The 17225-nt window shown below is 48.5% G+C and overlaps 1 protein-coding gene across 4 annotated transcripts in view; it reads right to left on the bottom strand.

Annotated features, from left to right (window-relative positions):
* GUF1 (GTP binding elongation factor GUF1) overlaps positions 1-17225 on the bottom strand; it is a 178148-nt gene that overhangs the window by 85242 nt on the left and 75681 nt on the right. For 2 of the 4 annotated variants that reach the window (XM_063920983.1, XM_063920982.1), the window contains 2 exons: positions 4016-4320; positions 3549-3660 (listed from right to left, as the gene is read on the bottom strand). In XM_063920983.1, the coding sequence (XP_063777053.1) occupies positions 3549-3660; positions 4016-4192 (289 nt within the window). In that variant the 5' untranslated portion in view covers positions 4193-4320. Of the gene's footprint in view, positions 1-3548; positions 3661-4015; positions 4321-6673; positions 6798-10986; positions 11046-17225 lie in introns of those variants that run through there. The other 2 variants (XM_063920981.1, XM_063920984.1) reach the window with 2 other exon arrangements.

Genomic DNA, 17225 nt, shown 5'->3' with positions numbered 1-17225 from the left:
CCACCTGTGAGCGAGCCCACTGATCGCTGAAATTTTTGAGGCGGCCCCCCACCGTACCTGGCTACGCCTGTGGAGCCCCCGCGTCATGCGGTGGACTCGGAGGAAGCGGGGGAAGAATTTTGATTCTGGGAACTGGCTGACTGGTGCAGCTTTTTCCCTCTTCCCTCGTCTCTGTGCAGAAAGGAAGCGCCTTTGACCCGCTTGCTTTTCTGAAGCCGAAAGGACTGTACCTGATAATACAGTGCTTTTCTTAGGCTGTGAGGAAACCTGAGGTAAAAAAATTTCTTCCCAGCTGTTGCTGTGGATACGAGGTCCCAGAGACCATCCCCAAACAATTCCTCACCCTTATAAGGCTCTATGTGCCTTTTAAAGTCAGCATCACCTGTCCAGTGTCGGGTCTCTAATACCCTCCTGACAGAATGGACATTGCATTAATTCTGGATGCCAGCCGGCAAAATATCCCTCTGTGCATCCCTCATATATAAGACGACGTCTTATGTTCGCCAAATAGTATCCCTGTTTGACAGGGTTACAGACCACGCTGCAGCAGCACTATCTGCAGGTCTCAGTCTAGTACCTGAGTGTGTAAATACAGACTTCAGGCTAGCCTCCTGCTATTTATCAGCAGGTACCTTCAAAGTGGCCGTATCCTAAGACGGCAGTGCCACCTTTTTTGACAAACGTGTGAGCGCCTTATCCACCCTAGGGGATATCTCCCAGCGTAACTTATCCTCTGGCGGGAAAGGGTACGCCATCAGTAACTTTTTAGAAATTACCAGTTTCTTATCGGGGGAACCCACGCTTTTTCACACTTCATTCACTCATTTGATGGGGGAACAAAACACTGCCTGCTTTTTCTCCCCACACATAAAACCCTTTTTTAGTGGTACTTGGGTTAATGTCAGAAATGTGTAACACATTTTTTATTGCCGGGATCATGTAACGGATGTTCCTAGTGGATTGTGTATATGTCTCAACCTCGTCGACACTGGAGTCAGACTCCGTGTCGACATCTGTGTCTGCCATCTGAGGGAGCGGGCGTTTTTGAGCCCCTGATGGCCTTTGAGACGCCTGGGCAGGCACGGGCTGAGAAGCCGGCTGTCCCATAGCTGTTACGTCATCCAGCCTTTTATGTAAGGAGTTGACACTGTCGGTTAATACCTTCCACCTATCCATCCACTCTGGTGTCGGCCCACAGGGGGCGACATCCCATTTATCGGCATCTGCTCCGCCTCCACATAAGCCTCCTCATCAAACATGTCGACACAGCCGTACCGACATACCGCACACACACAGGGAATGCTCTGACTGAGGACAGGACCCCACACAGCCCTTTGGGGAGACAGAGAGAGAGTATGCCAGCACACACCAGAGCGCTATATAATGTAGGGATAAACACTATCACTGAGTGAATTTTCCCCAATAGCTGCTTGTATAAACAATATTGCGCCTAAATTTAGTGCCCCCCCCTCTCTTTTTAACCCTTTGAGCCTGAAAACTACAGGGGAGAGCCTGGGGAGCTGTCTTCCAGCTACACTGTGAAGAGAAAATGGCGCCAGTGTGCCGAGGGAGATAGCTCCGCCCCTTTTTCGCGGACTTTTCTCACGCTTTTTTATGGATTCTGGCAGGGGTAATTATCACATATATAGCCTCTGGGGCTATATATTGTGATTATTTTGCCAGCCAAGGTGTTTTTATTGCTGCTCAGGGCGCACCCCCCCAGCGCCCTGCACCCTCAGTGACCGGAGTGTGAAGTGTGTATGAGGAGCAATGGCGCACAGCTGCAGTGCTGTGCGCTACGTTGGTGAAGACTGAAGTCTTCTGCCGCCGATTTTCCGGACCATCTTCATGCTTCTGGCTCTGTAAGGGGGACGGCGGCGCGGCTCCGGGAACGAACACCAAGGACGGGTCCTGCGGTCGATCCCTCTGGAGCTAATGGTGTCCAGTAGCCTAAGAAGCCCAAGCTAGCTGCAAGCAGGTAGGTTCGCTTCTTCTCCCCTTAGTCCCTCGTTGCAGTGAGCCTGTTGCCAGCAGGTCTCACTGTAAAATAAAAAAACTAACATATACTTTCTTTCTAGGAGCTCAGGAGAGCCCCTAGTGTGCATCCAGCTCGGCCGGGCACAGAAATCTAACTGAGGTCTGGAGGAGGGGCATAGAGGGAGGAGCCAGTGCACACCAGATAGTACCTAATCTTTCTTTTAGAGTGCCCAGTCTCCTGCGGAGCCCGTCTATTCCCCATGGTCCTTACGGAGTTCCCAGCATCCACTAGGACGTCAGAGAAATTACAATTAGGAGCTGATTGGTTGGCACCCTCTCTCTCTCTCTCTCCAGGGGGAGATGTTCCCAACTTTCAAAAGACAGATGTCAGTGGGCCCCCACTATTTAGTGACACCCCCCTTCCCAGGTATCTTGCAAGGCATTCTGGGGGTGATGACAGCGGACAGAGACTGCTACTTCACTCCCAAGGGGGCCGGTACAGCAGGAGGAAGTCCGTTCGGCACTTGTGCAGAACAGATTTTCTCCATACAGAGGGGGAACACAGTCGGGCAGCACAGACATATGTGATATGACCAGGCCAGGTAACGCACTCCTGGCTGTGGTCGTATCACATATGTTATTGCAAGTTAAGAAGTCAGGCAGTAAATTTAAAACAATACTAAGGAAACCGCAGCTCAGTGGATGTACCCACTGGATTCTTGCACTTCATGACACTAATTGGTTCTTGTACTTTTGGGGCAGTTTTAAAGAGCTATTTTATATTTTGCAGTTGTTTTATTAAATATTATTAAAGGTTATATTTTAATAAGAACTTATTTGGTAACACTAACTGAATATATTATTAGGGCTATTCCTACACAGTGCGTTTCCTCTTTTTGTTTATTTAAACAAGCTATCCAGGACGCACCACACTACAGCTTGACTGTGGATGTGCCCGCGATCATCCTTGCCAAGAACGGGTTGTGTGTGCTAATTTGCCGCAATTGCGACTAAGACGAATTTTCATCAAAAAAGGTGCCAGACGCTAGCAGGGTCTCACGGGACCTGGGGCCTAATTCAGACCTGATCGCTGCTGTGCGTTTTCGCACAGCGGGTGATCAGGTCCGAACTGTGCGCAGGCGCATGCTAGAGATGCTATCGGCATCTTAGCCCATCAATCGCGGGAGGAGGCGGGACGGTGGCGTTTGGCCGTGAAGTCACATGCAGCCGCTGTGACCCGGGATGTGACAAGTAGCTCCTTGCCAGTGCACAGGAGCTGCACAGGTAGGGCGCTACTTGTAAAGTACAAAAGCAGTGCCGCTGTGCGATGCCTTTCTACTTGTGCGGGAGGAGGGGGGCTGACATGCGGGGTGGACTAGCCCCGTGCTGGGCGTCCCCCCGCATGTCAGAGTAAATAAACGTAGCGTGCAAAATTTTGCACGGCTACGATCAACTCTGAATTAGGCCCCTTGTGGGCTAAGAGGGGCTGTCTGACACGACCGCAGCTATGATGTATGAGGTCACATCTGTACAGGAACAATTGAAATCATTATTAGCAGATGTTTCCCTACCTGTTATTTCAAGAAGTCTGTCAGCGAGAGTACTTTTCCCATGATCCACATGTGCTATTATGCTAAAATTCCTAATATAATCTACATCATATTCAGACATGTCAATTCTTTCCTGAAATAGATAACACAAGTGTCAAAACAAGTCAATCTTCATTTTTACAATGTCATGAAATTTTATGTAAGTGGAAACATTTTAACATGTCACATTTATACAGTATAACTCACAGGTTCTCAAACTCGGTCCTCAGGACCCCACACAGTGCATGTTTTGCAGGTCTCCTCACAGAATCACAAGTGAAATAATTCCACCTTTGGACCTTTTAAAATGTGTCAGTGAGTAATTAATACAACTGTACACCTGCTGGGTTACCTGCAAAACATGCACTGTGTGGGGTCCTGAGGACCGAGTTTGAGAACCTATGCTATAACTGATGGTTCCTTCTAATTTAAGGTAAGTTTATCTTCACCTTTTTAGAGCTAAACTGCACAGTCTGTGATCGAGTCACCGGATGTATAATTCGTAATACACAGGAGCATCCACACAGAGCTGCCCCGAGCCACTTCCGGGTGGACAAAGGTCTATAGAATGTACGCTTCCATAGGTGCAAACACTTAGCCGTGTGCTGTGGGTTTAAGGCAAACATCTCAGACAGTCCAGTGTGTCCACAATCAGCTTTGTAGTATTCCTAATGAGGCCTCATATATGCCGCTCAGTCCTGTGTTGGGAACTCTGCTTTTTATTTCACGTATACTCCATAATTTCCATGCACAGCTGTGTAGAAGGAAAAAATAAATAAAATCAATAAATAAATCAAATCAATCTATTCAATTAAAGTCGGAACTGACATCTAGTCGGAAAGACGGCAGTTTCCGACTTTTTTAGTTCGAATCATGATTCAACCTATCCAATGCAGCTGCCGTTTTTCGGACTTGTCAGAAAACACGTGGATCAGCGGTTTATCCGCGGATCCATGTGTTTTGTCAGATTTGCGGCCAAATCGGTCAAGTTTTAGTCCCGTTTCCGACAATGTCAATCAGACTTTAAAAAAAGTCGGATTGGCATTGTCGAAAATGGGCAAAACCAGTTGGATTTGCCCGCAAATTGAATACTGCATTGTCGGATCCTTTCCGTCGGAAAGAGTCCGACATGCATTGAATAGACCCCTAAATCTAAAATCCCTACATTTGGAAGCTTTCCCCCTTTCCAGCTCTGGAAATGTCCCTATGTTTTCAATACTGATCAGATATATAGTACTTTTCCTAATATGCTCTATACATGGCACAATCACTGGCGTATCTATAATGGGTGCAGTGTGTGCGGTGCACACGGGCCCCTGGGTACACACTGCACCCATTTCTTCTATACTTACCTTTCTGGTGTCCATCGGTGACTGTGTGTGGGCCCCCTCCTCTCCCGTAGCCGTCACCCCCGCTGCTTGCGCACTGAGCGCTAGAGACTCTGGCACAGTGCCAGAGTCTACAGCGCATGCGCAGGCTCCGGAGAAATGGCGCGACTGCAATTATACGGAGTCCTGCACATGCGCTGCAGTGCCAGAGTCTCAGCACTGAGAGCGCTAGCAGCGGCGGTGACGGCTACAGGAGAGGAGGGGGCCCACACACGGAGTCTGCACACGGGCCCCTCCTCTCTAGAAACGCTGCTGGGCACAATACTCACTATGATCAGTGCTTTACAACTTTATATTAAACATAATTAGATGATAGACATGTTCAGTGAGCATATAATGATGGGGACTGGAGTGCACAGAAACCACATTGCACGTGACATGCTGCGATGTTATTGGAAAATAACTTCAAATGTTGGCAACTATACGTATATTTATGTAGGGCTCCAACATGTCTGGATATTTCCAGAGATAGAGGGGTCAGGTCAGAGTTACATGCAAGTCAGCTGAATGCAGGGAACTAATTGCAGATATTATCCCATATGCCGACTTGCGCGCATCTATGAGACTGCACCATACTTGCCTACTTCTGCTACATCTGAGAGGCGGGTCATGAAAACTACTTATATGCAAATGTAAATGAGCCTCACAGTTAGTATACTGTATACACATATACTGTAAGTGGCCATGAGAAACCTTATTTAAAATGCATGTCGCCATAGGGATCATTGTGCCTTATAACCAATACAGGGAAGTGGCACTGATGATGCCATTTGAGTGTATATATATCTCTGATTCCCCCCTCCCCGAGAATGTAAAAGCTATATAATGGGGGAAAGGTAAAATCAGGGAGATTGCTGGACTATTGAGGGAGTCAGGGAGATTGCTACTATTTCAGGGAGTCTCCTGCAAAATGAGGGAGGGTAGGTAACTATGGACTGCACTGGCTCAAGTCAACTGTTTGTAGGAGCTAACGTCACCATTATCAGTGCACACTGGCACTAGCTGTATACAGGGGAGGGGATCACTAGACCACCTGTAGGTATCCTGTCGGTCACTTTGCCAAGGCCAGAATCCCGACAGATGGTGAAATGCCGGCGCCGGAATACCGGCGCCAAAGGCTTTTATCCCTCTATTGTCCACGACACCCATAGAGGGAGAATATAACCTGTGGCGAGTACAACCAGCCACCGTGCCCGCAGCGTGGCAAGCACAGCGGGCCCGCAAGGGGCTTTCTAGCGCTTGCCCAGCTTCCGGCATACCGGTGGCCGGGATCATGACAGCCGGGATCCCAGCTATCGGTAAAACATATGTATTCTGTCTACAGAACTGCACTAGGGATGGTCATTGACCATGAAAGATTTGCAAACATTGATGGGAATTATTTTTTGCATCAATGGTGTGGTACCCATGCATTGCTGGCTAAACTATTGATAGGCTTCTACTGACGATTTAAAACCATCGTCTATGGATACAGTTATCGATGGTCATCACTACTCTGCACAGCACACAATCCCATCGAGAAAGTCGCCAGGTATGGAATCCTTAAGTTCCAAAATGAGTTTCAGTTAGCAAGATGGGATAGTGACCCTTACAACATCTAAATAGTATCTTCATCTGGAAAACATTTCCTCCTGTTTGAGCAGAGGAGTTTAAAACAAATATTAACAAAAAATAAATAAACAATCTGTCATCCATGAAGTGGCCAGAGCTTGTGGTTACCATGCGTCTACATAATATCCTGACAAACACTCATCAGCGACATCTGAGCAGCAATAGAAGTCTGAAGCCACGGTAAATAGAACAGTGCAGTCACTATGCTGCCACAGCAGGCTCCTTGTTGCAGAGAGGATCCAGGACACAGTGGGGGGTAATTCAGACCTGATCATAGCAGACAGTTTGTTAGCAGTTGGGCAAAACCATGTGCACTGCAGGGGGGCAGATATAACATGTGCAGAGAGCGTTAGCTTTGGGTGGGGTGTGTTCAAACTGAAATCTAAATTGCAGTGTAAAAATAAAGCAGCCAGTATTTACCCTGCACAGAAACAAAATAACCCACCCAAATCTAACTCTCTCTGCAAATGTTATATCTGCCTCCCCTGCAGTGTACATGGTTTTGCCCAACTGCTAACAAATTTGCTGCTACGATCAGTTCTGAATTACCCCCAGTGAGCGGGAGGAGCAGGGAAAACAAGCAAATACATATTTTTTACCATTGTCTATACCTGCCCCCATCATCCAACCAATGAAGAAAAAATACTGTTTGGGTTGTAGAGAGCTTATATGTTTTTTAAACCTTATGCAAATAGCAAAACTATTCTGCTAACTATAGTAAAATACAGTGGCGTCACTAGGGGAAGGGGGGGGGGGGGGGGGGGGGGGCAGCACCCAGGTGTCACCAAATGACTGTCACAGTGTAGGAGACGGCAGCGCAGCCAGATGAGTCTGCGGGGAGAAACCCAGCATCTTCGGGAATGCAGGGCATTTCAGGCGCACATTTGTGGGCTTTTCACTGCACCAGGTGTCACTGACCCCTGATGATATGAGAGTGTAGTTTTGATTTGATTATTGTCTATCAAGTTAGCATACCTCCCAACTTTCTTCTTCGGGGAAGTGGGACACTCGAAAAGGGGGCGTGGCCTACGAAAAGGGGCGTGGTTTCGCGGGAGGACCTGCGATCGCGAGTCACGCCCCCGTTTTCGTCACTGAGGGGGCATGCCCAGCGCTCTGTGAGCCGCTGGCATGCCTCCTCTCCCTCTGTCTGCACTAAGCAGGGCAGCGGGTGACAGAGACTCCCAACTGGTCGGTTGGTACTTTATCTGTCTCCACAGCTTAAGTTGGGTGTAAGATGGTGTAATGGTTAGCATTACTGCCTCACAGCACTGAGGTCATGGGTTCGATTCCCACCATGTGTGGAGTTTGTATATTCTCCCCGTACTTGCGTGGGTTTCCTCCGGGTACTCCGGTTTCCTTCCACAATCCAAAAACATACTGGTAGGTTAATTGGCTCCCAACAAAAATTAACCCTAGCGTGAATGTGTCTGTATGTACATGTGATAGGGAATATAGATTGTAAGCTCCACTAGGGCAGGGTCTGCTGTGAACGGGCAAATATTCTCTGTACAGCGCTGTGGAATATGTGTCCGCTATATAGTAATATACTGGTAATAAATAAATAAATAAATACACACTGGCCAATATATCGGATGTTCAACTCAATAGCCGATATATTGTGGGCGCATCAGCGGGGGGGCAGCACCCAGGTGTCACCAAATGACTGTCACAGTGTAGGAGACGGCAGCGCAGCCAGATGAGTCTGCGGGGAGAAACCCAGCATCTTCGGGAATGCAGGGCATTTCAGGCGCACATTTGTGGGCTTTTCACTGCACCAGGTGTCACTGACCCCTGATGATATGAGAGTGTAGTTTTGATTTGATTATTGTCTATCAAGTTAGCATACCTCCCAACTTTCTTCTTCGGGGAAGTGGGACACTCGAAAAGGGGGCGTGGCCTACGAAAAGGGGCGTGGTTTCGCGGGAGGACCTGCGATCGCGAGTCACGCCCCCGTTTTCGTCACTGAGGGGGCATGCCCAGCGCTCTGTGAGCCGCTGGCATGCCTCCTCTCCCTCTGTCTGCACTAAGCAGGGCAGCGGGTGACAGAGACTCCCAACTGCCCCCCCCCCCCACCGCGGGACACTGCGGCCCGCGGGTGGGACAGCGGGACAGTCCCCAAAAAACGGGACTGTCCCGCGAAAATCGGGACAGTTGGGAGGTATGAGTTAGGATACAGTATTTAAATCAAAATAGCCAGTTGGCAGATGTACTAAGCCTTCAAGAGATAAAGTGAAGAGAGATAAAGAACCAGCCAAACAGCTCCTAACTGCCATGTTATAGACTGTGTTTGAAAAATGACAGGAGCTGGTCGGTTGGTACTTTATCTGTCTCCACAGCTTAAGTTGGGTGTAAGATGGTGTAATGGTTAGCATTACTGCCTCACAGCACTGAGGTCATGGGTTCGATTCCCACCATGTGTGGAGTTTGTATATTCTCCCCGTACTTGCGTGGGTTTCCTCCGGGTACTCCGGTTTCCTTCCACAATCCAAAAACATACTGGTAGGTTAATTGGCTCCCAACAAAAATTAACCCTAGCGTGAATGTGTCTGTATGTACATGTGATAGGGAATATAGATTGTAAGCTCCACTAGGGCAGGGTCTGCTGTGAACGGGCAAATATTCTCTGTACAGCGCTGTGGAATATGTGTCCGCTATATAGTAATATACTGGTAATAAATAAATAAATAAATACACACTGGCCAATATATCGGATGTTCAACTCAATAGCCGATATATTGTGGGCGCATCAGCGGGTTTGTACCCAACATTAGTACATCTGCCCCTCAAAAAACCATGGCAGGGTATGTATCAAAGCTTGGCAAAGAAAGTGGAGAGAGATAAAGTACCAACCAATTAGCTCCTGTCATTTTACAGGTTGTGTTGAAAAATGTAATTTAGGATCTGATTGGTTGGTATTTTAGCTCTCTCACCAAGCTTTGATATATATCCCCCATACGTAATTATAAAGGTTAGAGCAGTATTTCTCAAACTTTGTCATTAGGACCCCTAACAGCTTAAGGGGGAGATGTACTAAGCAGTGATAAATGTGGAGAAGTGAGTCAGTGGAGAAGTTGCCCATGGCAATCAATCATCATTGACGTAACATTTATAATTTGCATACTATTGAAGTATACAAAGCAGCTGATTGGTTGCCATGGGCAACTTCTCCACTGGCTCACTTCTCCACTTTTATCACTGCTGCCTTAGTGCATCTCCCCCTGTTCTACTTACTGTCACATTTTAAAAGATCCACAGGTGGTGTGGAAAACATGAACAGTCAGGGGGGTCCTGAGGAGTGAGTTTGAGAAAAACTGGTTAAGAGAGCTAAATTCTAGCACCACAAACAGCATGGTATACTATAAATTAGTGAGAATAATGTTGGACTCTATAATACCCCTTTTCCACTTATAGCACGGGTCGCAGCCAGGAGCCTGACACGGCTGCGACCCGTGCTAGAGCCCTCTTCTACACTAGAGCTCACCAACCTGGCATATTGCCAGGGTAGATGCTAGAATCAAGTGGGCTAAGGGACCTTTTCCATTTGGGGGAGGAGTTACGACACAAGGGGGAGGAGCTACGACAGCGGGATAGTTCCTCTACTGTCCACGCCACCAACTATTACCTTTAGTAATTAGGTGGTGAGCGAAGCGGAGCGGAGCGAGCCACCGTGCCCGAAGCGTGGCGAGGGTACTTTTCGGGTACCCTGTTCGCCCGTAGCTCCTCCCCCTGGCGACGTAGCTCCTCCCCTCAATACGTCACAAGGTCCCTTCAGCCCCTCCGATATAGAACCAACCATATTGCCAGGTTGGTGAAGCTGATGCGGCAGGGGCGGCGCTGGGAGATCACATGATCTCCCAGCACCGCCCTTCCATACACTGTGAACGGGAGCCGTGTCGCATCGACACGGCTTCCGTTTACACTACACAGCTTACCGGGTTGAAAACGTGTTCAACCCGGCAAGCTACCCAGGTAGGATTCCTGGATCACTTGATACTGGAATTTGCAGGGGGGGGGGGGGCGTTTCCACTAGGAAAAAACACGGGTAAATGGAAAAGGGGTATAAATTTCATGATGAAGCCCATTAATTTAATCATTTTTCTAGTGAAAATAACAGTGATTAGATTGATTTTCTTGATATACAGAGTGTAAGAATAAAACTGCCAACAACTTCTCCTGTGTCATAAATAACCTCCTTGGATGTATTTACAAAGTTACTAGGCGGCAATGCATTATGCAGGCAGAGCTATCCCACGTAGTGAGCACAGCAGACAATAAGCACTGCACAGTGCACACGAGCCGGGAGAGCTGAGATACATCCTGTATAAGGTAACATAGTAGTTACATTGTAGCAGCTGGATCTCAGCACCACATCCTCAACCAGCTCCGCACACACAGTCAGTCCCAAACACACAGTAACTCACCTTCCTGCATGTGTCCTACACATCCCAACACCCCTTGCTAATTCCCCCATCATGCACTGTTTCACAGATATTCTTAAAGCGGCAATGCCACACATAGGTTGAAAAGGGAAATGGTAGCGTCTAGATTCTCTTCGTGCAGAGGACCTTTCCAGGCAACATAGACACAACCAAAGGGAAATGGCTGGGTCTAAGAAGCTGCAATGTTCTGTTTAGCTGGAAGTGAAATGGTGCTTATTTTCCTGCATAATTCAGTGGGGTTTGTTTGTGGATACAGATGTGTCCTCATACACTAGTGTTACAGACACGCCAAACAGCCCTGCTCAGTGTGTCTTCCCACGTAACTTGGCTTGCATCAAGGGTCGATTTTGCATCTTTGCCTTTAGCTTTAGGTAGGTATCCGTTTGTATGGTCAACCATGTTATAGTCGACAGTCATTAGGTCGACCACTATTGGTCGACAGTGACATGGACACATGGTCGACACGTGAAAATGGTCGACATGAGTTTAAAAAAAAATCTTTTGTGGAACTTTTCCATACTTTATGATCCACGTGGACTACGTTTGGGAACAGTAACCTGTGCCGAGCGCAGCAGTAGTGGAGCGAGGCACCTTGCCCGAAGCATGGTGAGTGAAGAGTGCCATGTGAAGGGACACGGTGCACTAATTGGGGTTACCCGTCACTTTACGCAGAAAACGGCACAAAAAAAAGTTAACCTCATGTCGACCTTTTTATGTGTCGACCATTTGTCTATGTTGACCATGTCAATGTCGACCAATAGCAGTCGGCCTAATGGCTGTCGACCATAACATGGTCGACCAGTCATACTGGAACCCTTTAGCTAGACTGCACTGATTTGCGACACTTGTATATGTGTGTGTGTGTGAGTGACACTGAATCTATGGGGGTCATTCAGACCAGATCGCTCGCTGCAGTTTATCGCAGCGATCGGGTCGGAACTGCACATGCGCCGGCGCATGCCAAATGGCCGAAGGCAGAGGCGCCTCTGAGGCAGAGGCGGTCGCTGGACGGGAGGGGGCCACCGTTTAGGGGGCACGGTCCAGCCAACGCAGGCGTGGCCGGACCGTTGGGGGGGGGGGGGGGCGGGCCGCGGTGGCTGCGTGACATCACACTCAGCTGCTGCGACCGAGGCAGCGAAGAGGTTCTCCCGACCAGCCGCAGGAGCTGCGCTGGCCGGGAGTAACTCTTGAGATGCAAAAGCATTGCCACTATGCGATGCTTTTGCATTTCTGCAGGGGGGGGAGGGGGGGCGGCACTGACATGCGGGGCAGACTAGCCGTGTGCTGGGCGTCCCCCCGCATGTCTGAGTGCCTGATCGTAGCTGTGCTAAATTTAGCACAGCTACGATCAACTCGGAATGACCCCCTATATACGAAGTGCTACGATGCAGCAGTCATGGCTTTTTCTTCATGCCAGGTTCTGTTGTGCTTCATCTGCACTTAAAACTTATTCCTGCGCAGTTAAAGTCACAGCCCGGTGTCTAGTACAGATTTAGTGGTGTTTTGCTGCATCTGTAGTGCAAACAAGACAAATTTAAAGAAAAAGTCGCCACACTATACCGCTTGGCACACTTGCGCCAGGTGCTTCACACTGCATTGAGGCTGTATGAGTAGACATCTGTAATTTAAAATAAGATTTTACTCACCGGTAAATCTATTTCTCGTAGTCCGTAGTGGATGCTGGGAACTCCGTAAGGACCATGGGGAATAGCGGCTCCGCAGGAGACTGGGCACAACTAAAGAAAGCTTTAGGACTACCTGGTGTGCACTGGCTCCTCCCTCTATGACCCTCCTCCAGACCTCAGTTAGGATACTGTGCCCGGAAGAGCTGACACAATAAGGAAAGGATTTTGAATCCCGGGTAAGACTCATACCAGCCACACCAATCACACCGTATAACTCGTGATACTATACCCAGTTAACAGTATGAAATATATAACTGAGCCTCTCAACAGATGGCTCAACAATAACCCTTTAGTTAAACAATAACTATAGACAAGTATTGCAGACAATCCGCACTTGGGACGGGCGCCCAGCATCCACTACGGACTACGAGAAAATAAGAATTTACTTACCGATAATTCTATTTCTCGTAGTCCGTAGTGGATGCTGGGAACTCCGTAAGGACCATGGGGAATAGCGGCTCCGCAGGAGACTGGGCACAAAAGTAAAGCTTTAGGACTACCTGGTGTGCACTGGCTCCTCCCCCTATGACCCTCCTCCAAGCCTCAGTTAGGATACTGTGCCCGGACGAGCGTACACAATAAGGAAGGATTTATGAATCCCGGGTAAGACTCATACCAGCCACACCAATCACACCGTACAACCTGTGATCTGAACCCAGTTAACAGCATGATAACAGAGGAGCCTCTGGATAGATGGCTCACAACAACAATAACCCGATTTAGTTAACAATAACTATGTACAAGTATTGCAGACAATCCGCTGTCAAAGTCAGAAAAATATCTCTATGCACACTGCCATATTTGCACCTCACACAGGTCTGCGCTGCGCATGCGTGCGCTCTCCCGTGCGTGCGCATACTCGCTGTTGCGGGCACCCGCGGGCGCGCGGTATGTGCATTTACGGTAGAGTTCATGTGTTCGTAGCGTGCGACTCAATCGTTACACATTTTCACTATATAATGTATTTTGTAGATCATGGTCCCTTTGATAGAATCTGAAAGTTTGGTTAATATAGAATGTTCTTGAACAGAGAAATCCCCCTTTGTTTGATACGAAGGGTCAGACAGGAGTAATACAGTGGTGTTTAGTATCCATCGGAAGAGTATTTAATTAGCAATATTCCGGTGTTGGTTTGAAGCGGATTAATCGCTCGTGCGAATAATTATGGACATAAGAAGTTTATGTCCATTTACTATTATTTGCACTTAATTATCCATGCGGCGGGAAACCCAGTTTCCCTCCCACCTGAGCTGTTGGAAATAGTCACAACCCACCTGTATGAATCAACCTATGACCTTTTGTTATAATGCGAGGAGGAATTCCTGTGTCCAATGAACAATGAGATTGTAGGGACCATTGAATTGTATTGTGTGTGGGGCATAAATAGACAGGCCGATCACATCCAGCTCTCACTCTTCAACGGTTATCATTGCTGAAAATCGGGAGCTGGATGTCCAGAGGCGCATGCGATCGTTTCCTTTGTGCGTAAGTTTTCTCCGCAATCATATTGTCTTTCCTTGTTGTTATGGGCCATATCTCTCTCTCTCTTCTCCTTTTTCTCTCGTAATCCCTTGAACGTAATAGTATTGTATTGTATTTCATGTATAGTTATCTGGTTAGGTAGTCTATGTTATATTGTAGTGTATGCAGGGCCGGCGCTACCATTAGGCAGCTTTAGGCAGCTGCCTATGGGCGCCAGCACTTGAAGGGCGGTACGGAGTAACAAAAAAATTAAATAATGCATGGCACCTGCTCTCTATTCACTCTGGGGATGTTCCCTCCTCCCCTGCTGCGTCGCTCGCTCCCACCCGCCCTGATGATCGGGGGCGGCACCTTCACAAAGGGAGGAAAGGGAAGGACTTCTTCAACAAACAGCGAGCAGATCTGTCCCCCCTCGCAGCGTGACCCACCTGACCGGCAGAAGAGCAGAAGGTGGAACAGCAGGAGGGTGTCAGAGGGCCAGCACATATGTGCAGCAGGCAGGCGGCTGGGATTAGGGGTCAGGCTGAGCTGCTGCTGGTCGGGGCTGCACAGGAGAGTGCTCAAAGTCAGCCGGCTGTACTGAGAGGCCGGGCTGACTGGTGAGGGTGGGCAGCAGGTGGAGCTAAGTAAGCTGAGAGGGGAGACAGACTTTTTAATTTTGAGATGAGAGACAGCAGAAAAGACGCGATCGCGACCGCGGCGCTCGCCACAGCAGCAGAGACAGACAGCATAGCTGTCTACATAATGTTCAGGGGTAGCTGCTGACCGCTCATCATATGTGGCAGATATTGCTACGGCCATTCACACCACGTGAACAACCAGCATGGAGCACCAGAGCAAAGCCCCTGAAGCACTGTGTTGTTTCCTGAGGTGGTTGGGAAGAAACAGTACAAGTGAGTAGCTATCTTTACCAATAGAACATTACCAACGCTTGTTGTCTGCCTCATACTTCTGTTATATTTCACGGTTTACCTTCTGGGCAGGATGTATTACCATACAATGATGCCCCTCACAGTGATGTTGATCGTATATGTACTAACACATGCGATTAGCATCACAATGCGGTGACGGAGGACCCCCACGATACCAGTGAGGTGATGTGCGGGGGGTCTCCGTCACCTCCCTGGACTCTCACACTCCTCAACTGCCGAAAAGCAGCAGCAGGCTTTCCCCGGCGCCTCCTCCTCCCTGCAGCCAGAAGGACCAACGGCTGGGTTGCTAGGGGGAGGAGGAGCTTGACTTCCAGTGCCAGGATGCCTTAACAGAGGTATGCCGGGGGGAGGGGGGCCGGTGTCAGCGGTGCAAGGTGGCGGGTTGGGGTAGCTGGTGTTAAGAAGCCCATAGGCTTCTATAGGGTATCGCCATCAAAAGATGGCGATACCATGTGCGGCTGTCGGGGCTTAGTACATATGAAAATGCGGTAAAACCCTCCGAAAATGGAGGTTTTACCGCATTTTTAGTACATCCCAGCCAATAACCTAAGTGTATTTATGTGTGTGTAAATATGTATATTATATATCATGAATGTTACAAAGTGTTTTCACATAAGTGCTTGGCTTTTTTTTTTTTTTAATTAAAAGTATTTGGTTTATTGCCTGTCATATAAGTCAAACGATTTTAGTATAGTTGCTTGCCCTCCCACATCTGCACTCTAAAGTGAATCGGGAGTCTCCCGCTGCCACAGAAAGTTTAGACCCCAGGATTCCTCTCTGCCCCGTCAGGAATCTGGACTGGGCATATTGTTTCAAGATTGTAGCTAGGAGAAGCTGAAACATGTTGGAAGGAAGCTACACTGAACCATAACATCACCCGTAAGTCCATTCCCTGAGCCTAAACACCAGCTGTAAGCCCCTACTCCTGACACCAGCCACAAGCTCACATCCTCCCCCATGTTCCTCCACCACACACTGCCTGACCAGAAAGCAGCTGAGATAGGAGCCATCAATTACTACCGGCACTGCTGCAGCTCCAGCCCCTTAGGGCTGAAACACACACTCCGGTTTTTCCCGGATGGCAAAAAGCCGGACAAACTTTGTCCGGCTTTTTGCCATCCGGGAGAAACCGGCAGTGTCTGTCACACTGGACGGCTTTGAGCCGTGTGTGATGCTGTGCGCATGCGCAGCATCAGACACGGCTGCAGAAGAAACCGTTGTGTGTGTGTGAAAGCTCCCCTTCACACACATGGTTTACTGGCTCCAAAGACGGCCCGGCGGCCGCCCGGCCGCCGGACCTTCCAGTGGTGAGACCCGGCAGCCGGGCCGGGGCCGTGCAGTGTGAAGGGACCGTAGCCCTCACACTGTTAACTACAATGCCGGCACGGGAAAAAGCTGTCTGGCTTTTTCCCGGCCTGCAAAAACCGTGTAGTGTGTTTCAGCCCTTAGGCAGAGAAAGTTGCCAGCCGGTGCAATTTAACTGAGCACTGCACCAACACAGCCAATTAGCAAAGCAGATCGAGGCCAGGTATATAGCCCACTACTCCAGTGCTTCCCCCAATTGACAGCCCATCAGACTGGTCACTGGGTTCAGGGAGTGATAGTCCGCAGCCAGCCAACCATTGATATTAATCAATGGTTTTAGGTTTATAAAACTTGTAGTGTTGGGGGGAAGAATATATTAGTGAAAAAAGCCTGTAATTGCCTCACTGATACACCCCCCCCCCCCCCCCCCAAGGATTATACTGCTAACAACTCTGAGTGGCAATTGATACAACCATGTGTGGAGCATGACACGCCCCCTCAGCGGTGCTGCACATTCTGCTGTCAGCTAAAATCTCCCTGGAACTAGTTCTATCTATCTATCTATCTATCTATCTATCTATCTATCTATCTATCTATCTATCTATCGGCAGATAGTATATATATATATATATATACAATGGGGATAGTTGGCACTCCAAAATACTAAAGCATAGACCGGGGTGCCCTCCTTGAGATAATACACAGTGTGGGTGTTTGCAGTGTAAAAGCCAAAACAGTCCATAGGCCTTATATCCACAGAAACAGGCGGCACTCCACGGATTTGATGTGAAAACAAATTCTTTTATAAAGTGAGCAG

Source organism: Pseudophryne corroboree, chromosome 1 (genome assembly GCF_028390025.1).
Source record: "Pseudophryne corroboree isolate aPseCor3 chromosome 1, aPseCor3.hap2, whole genome shotgun sequence".
In the NCBI taxonomy this organism is placed as follows: Eukaryota; Metazoa; Chordata; class Amphibia; order Anura; family Myobatrachidae; genus Pseudophryne; species Pseudophryne corroboree.
The sequence above is the reverse complement of the archived record's forward strand: the minus strand, read 5'-3'. Positions and strand labels throughout refer to the sequence as shown.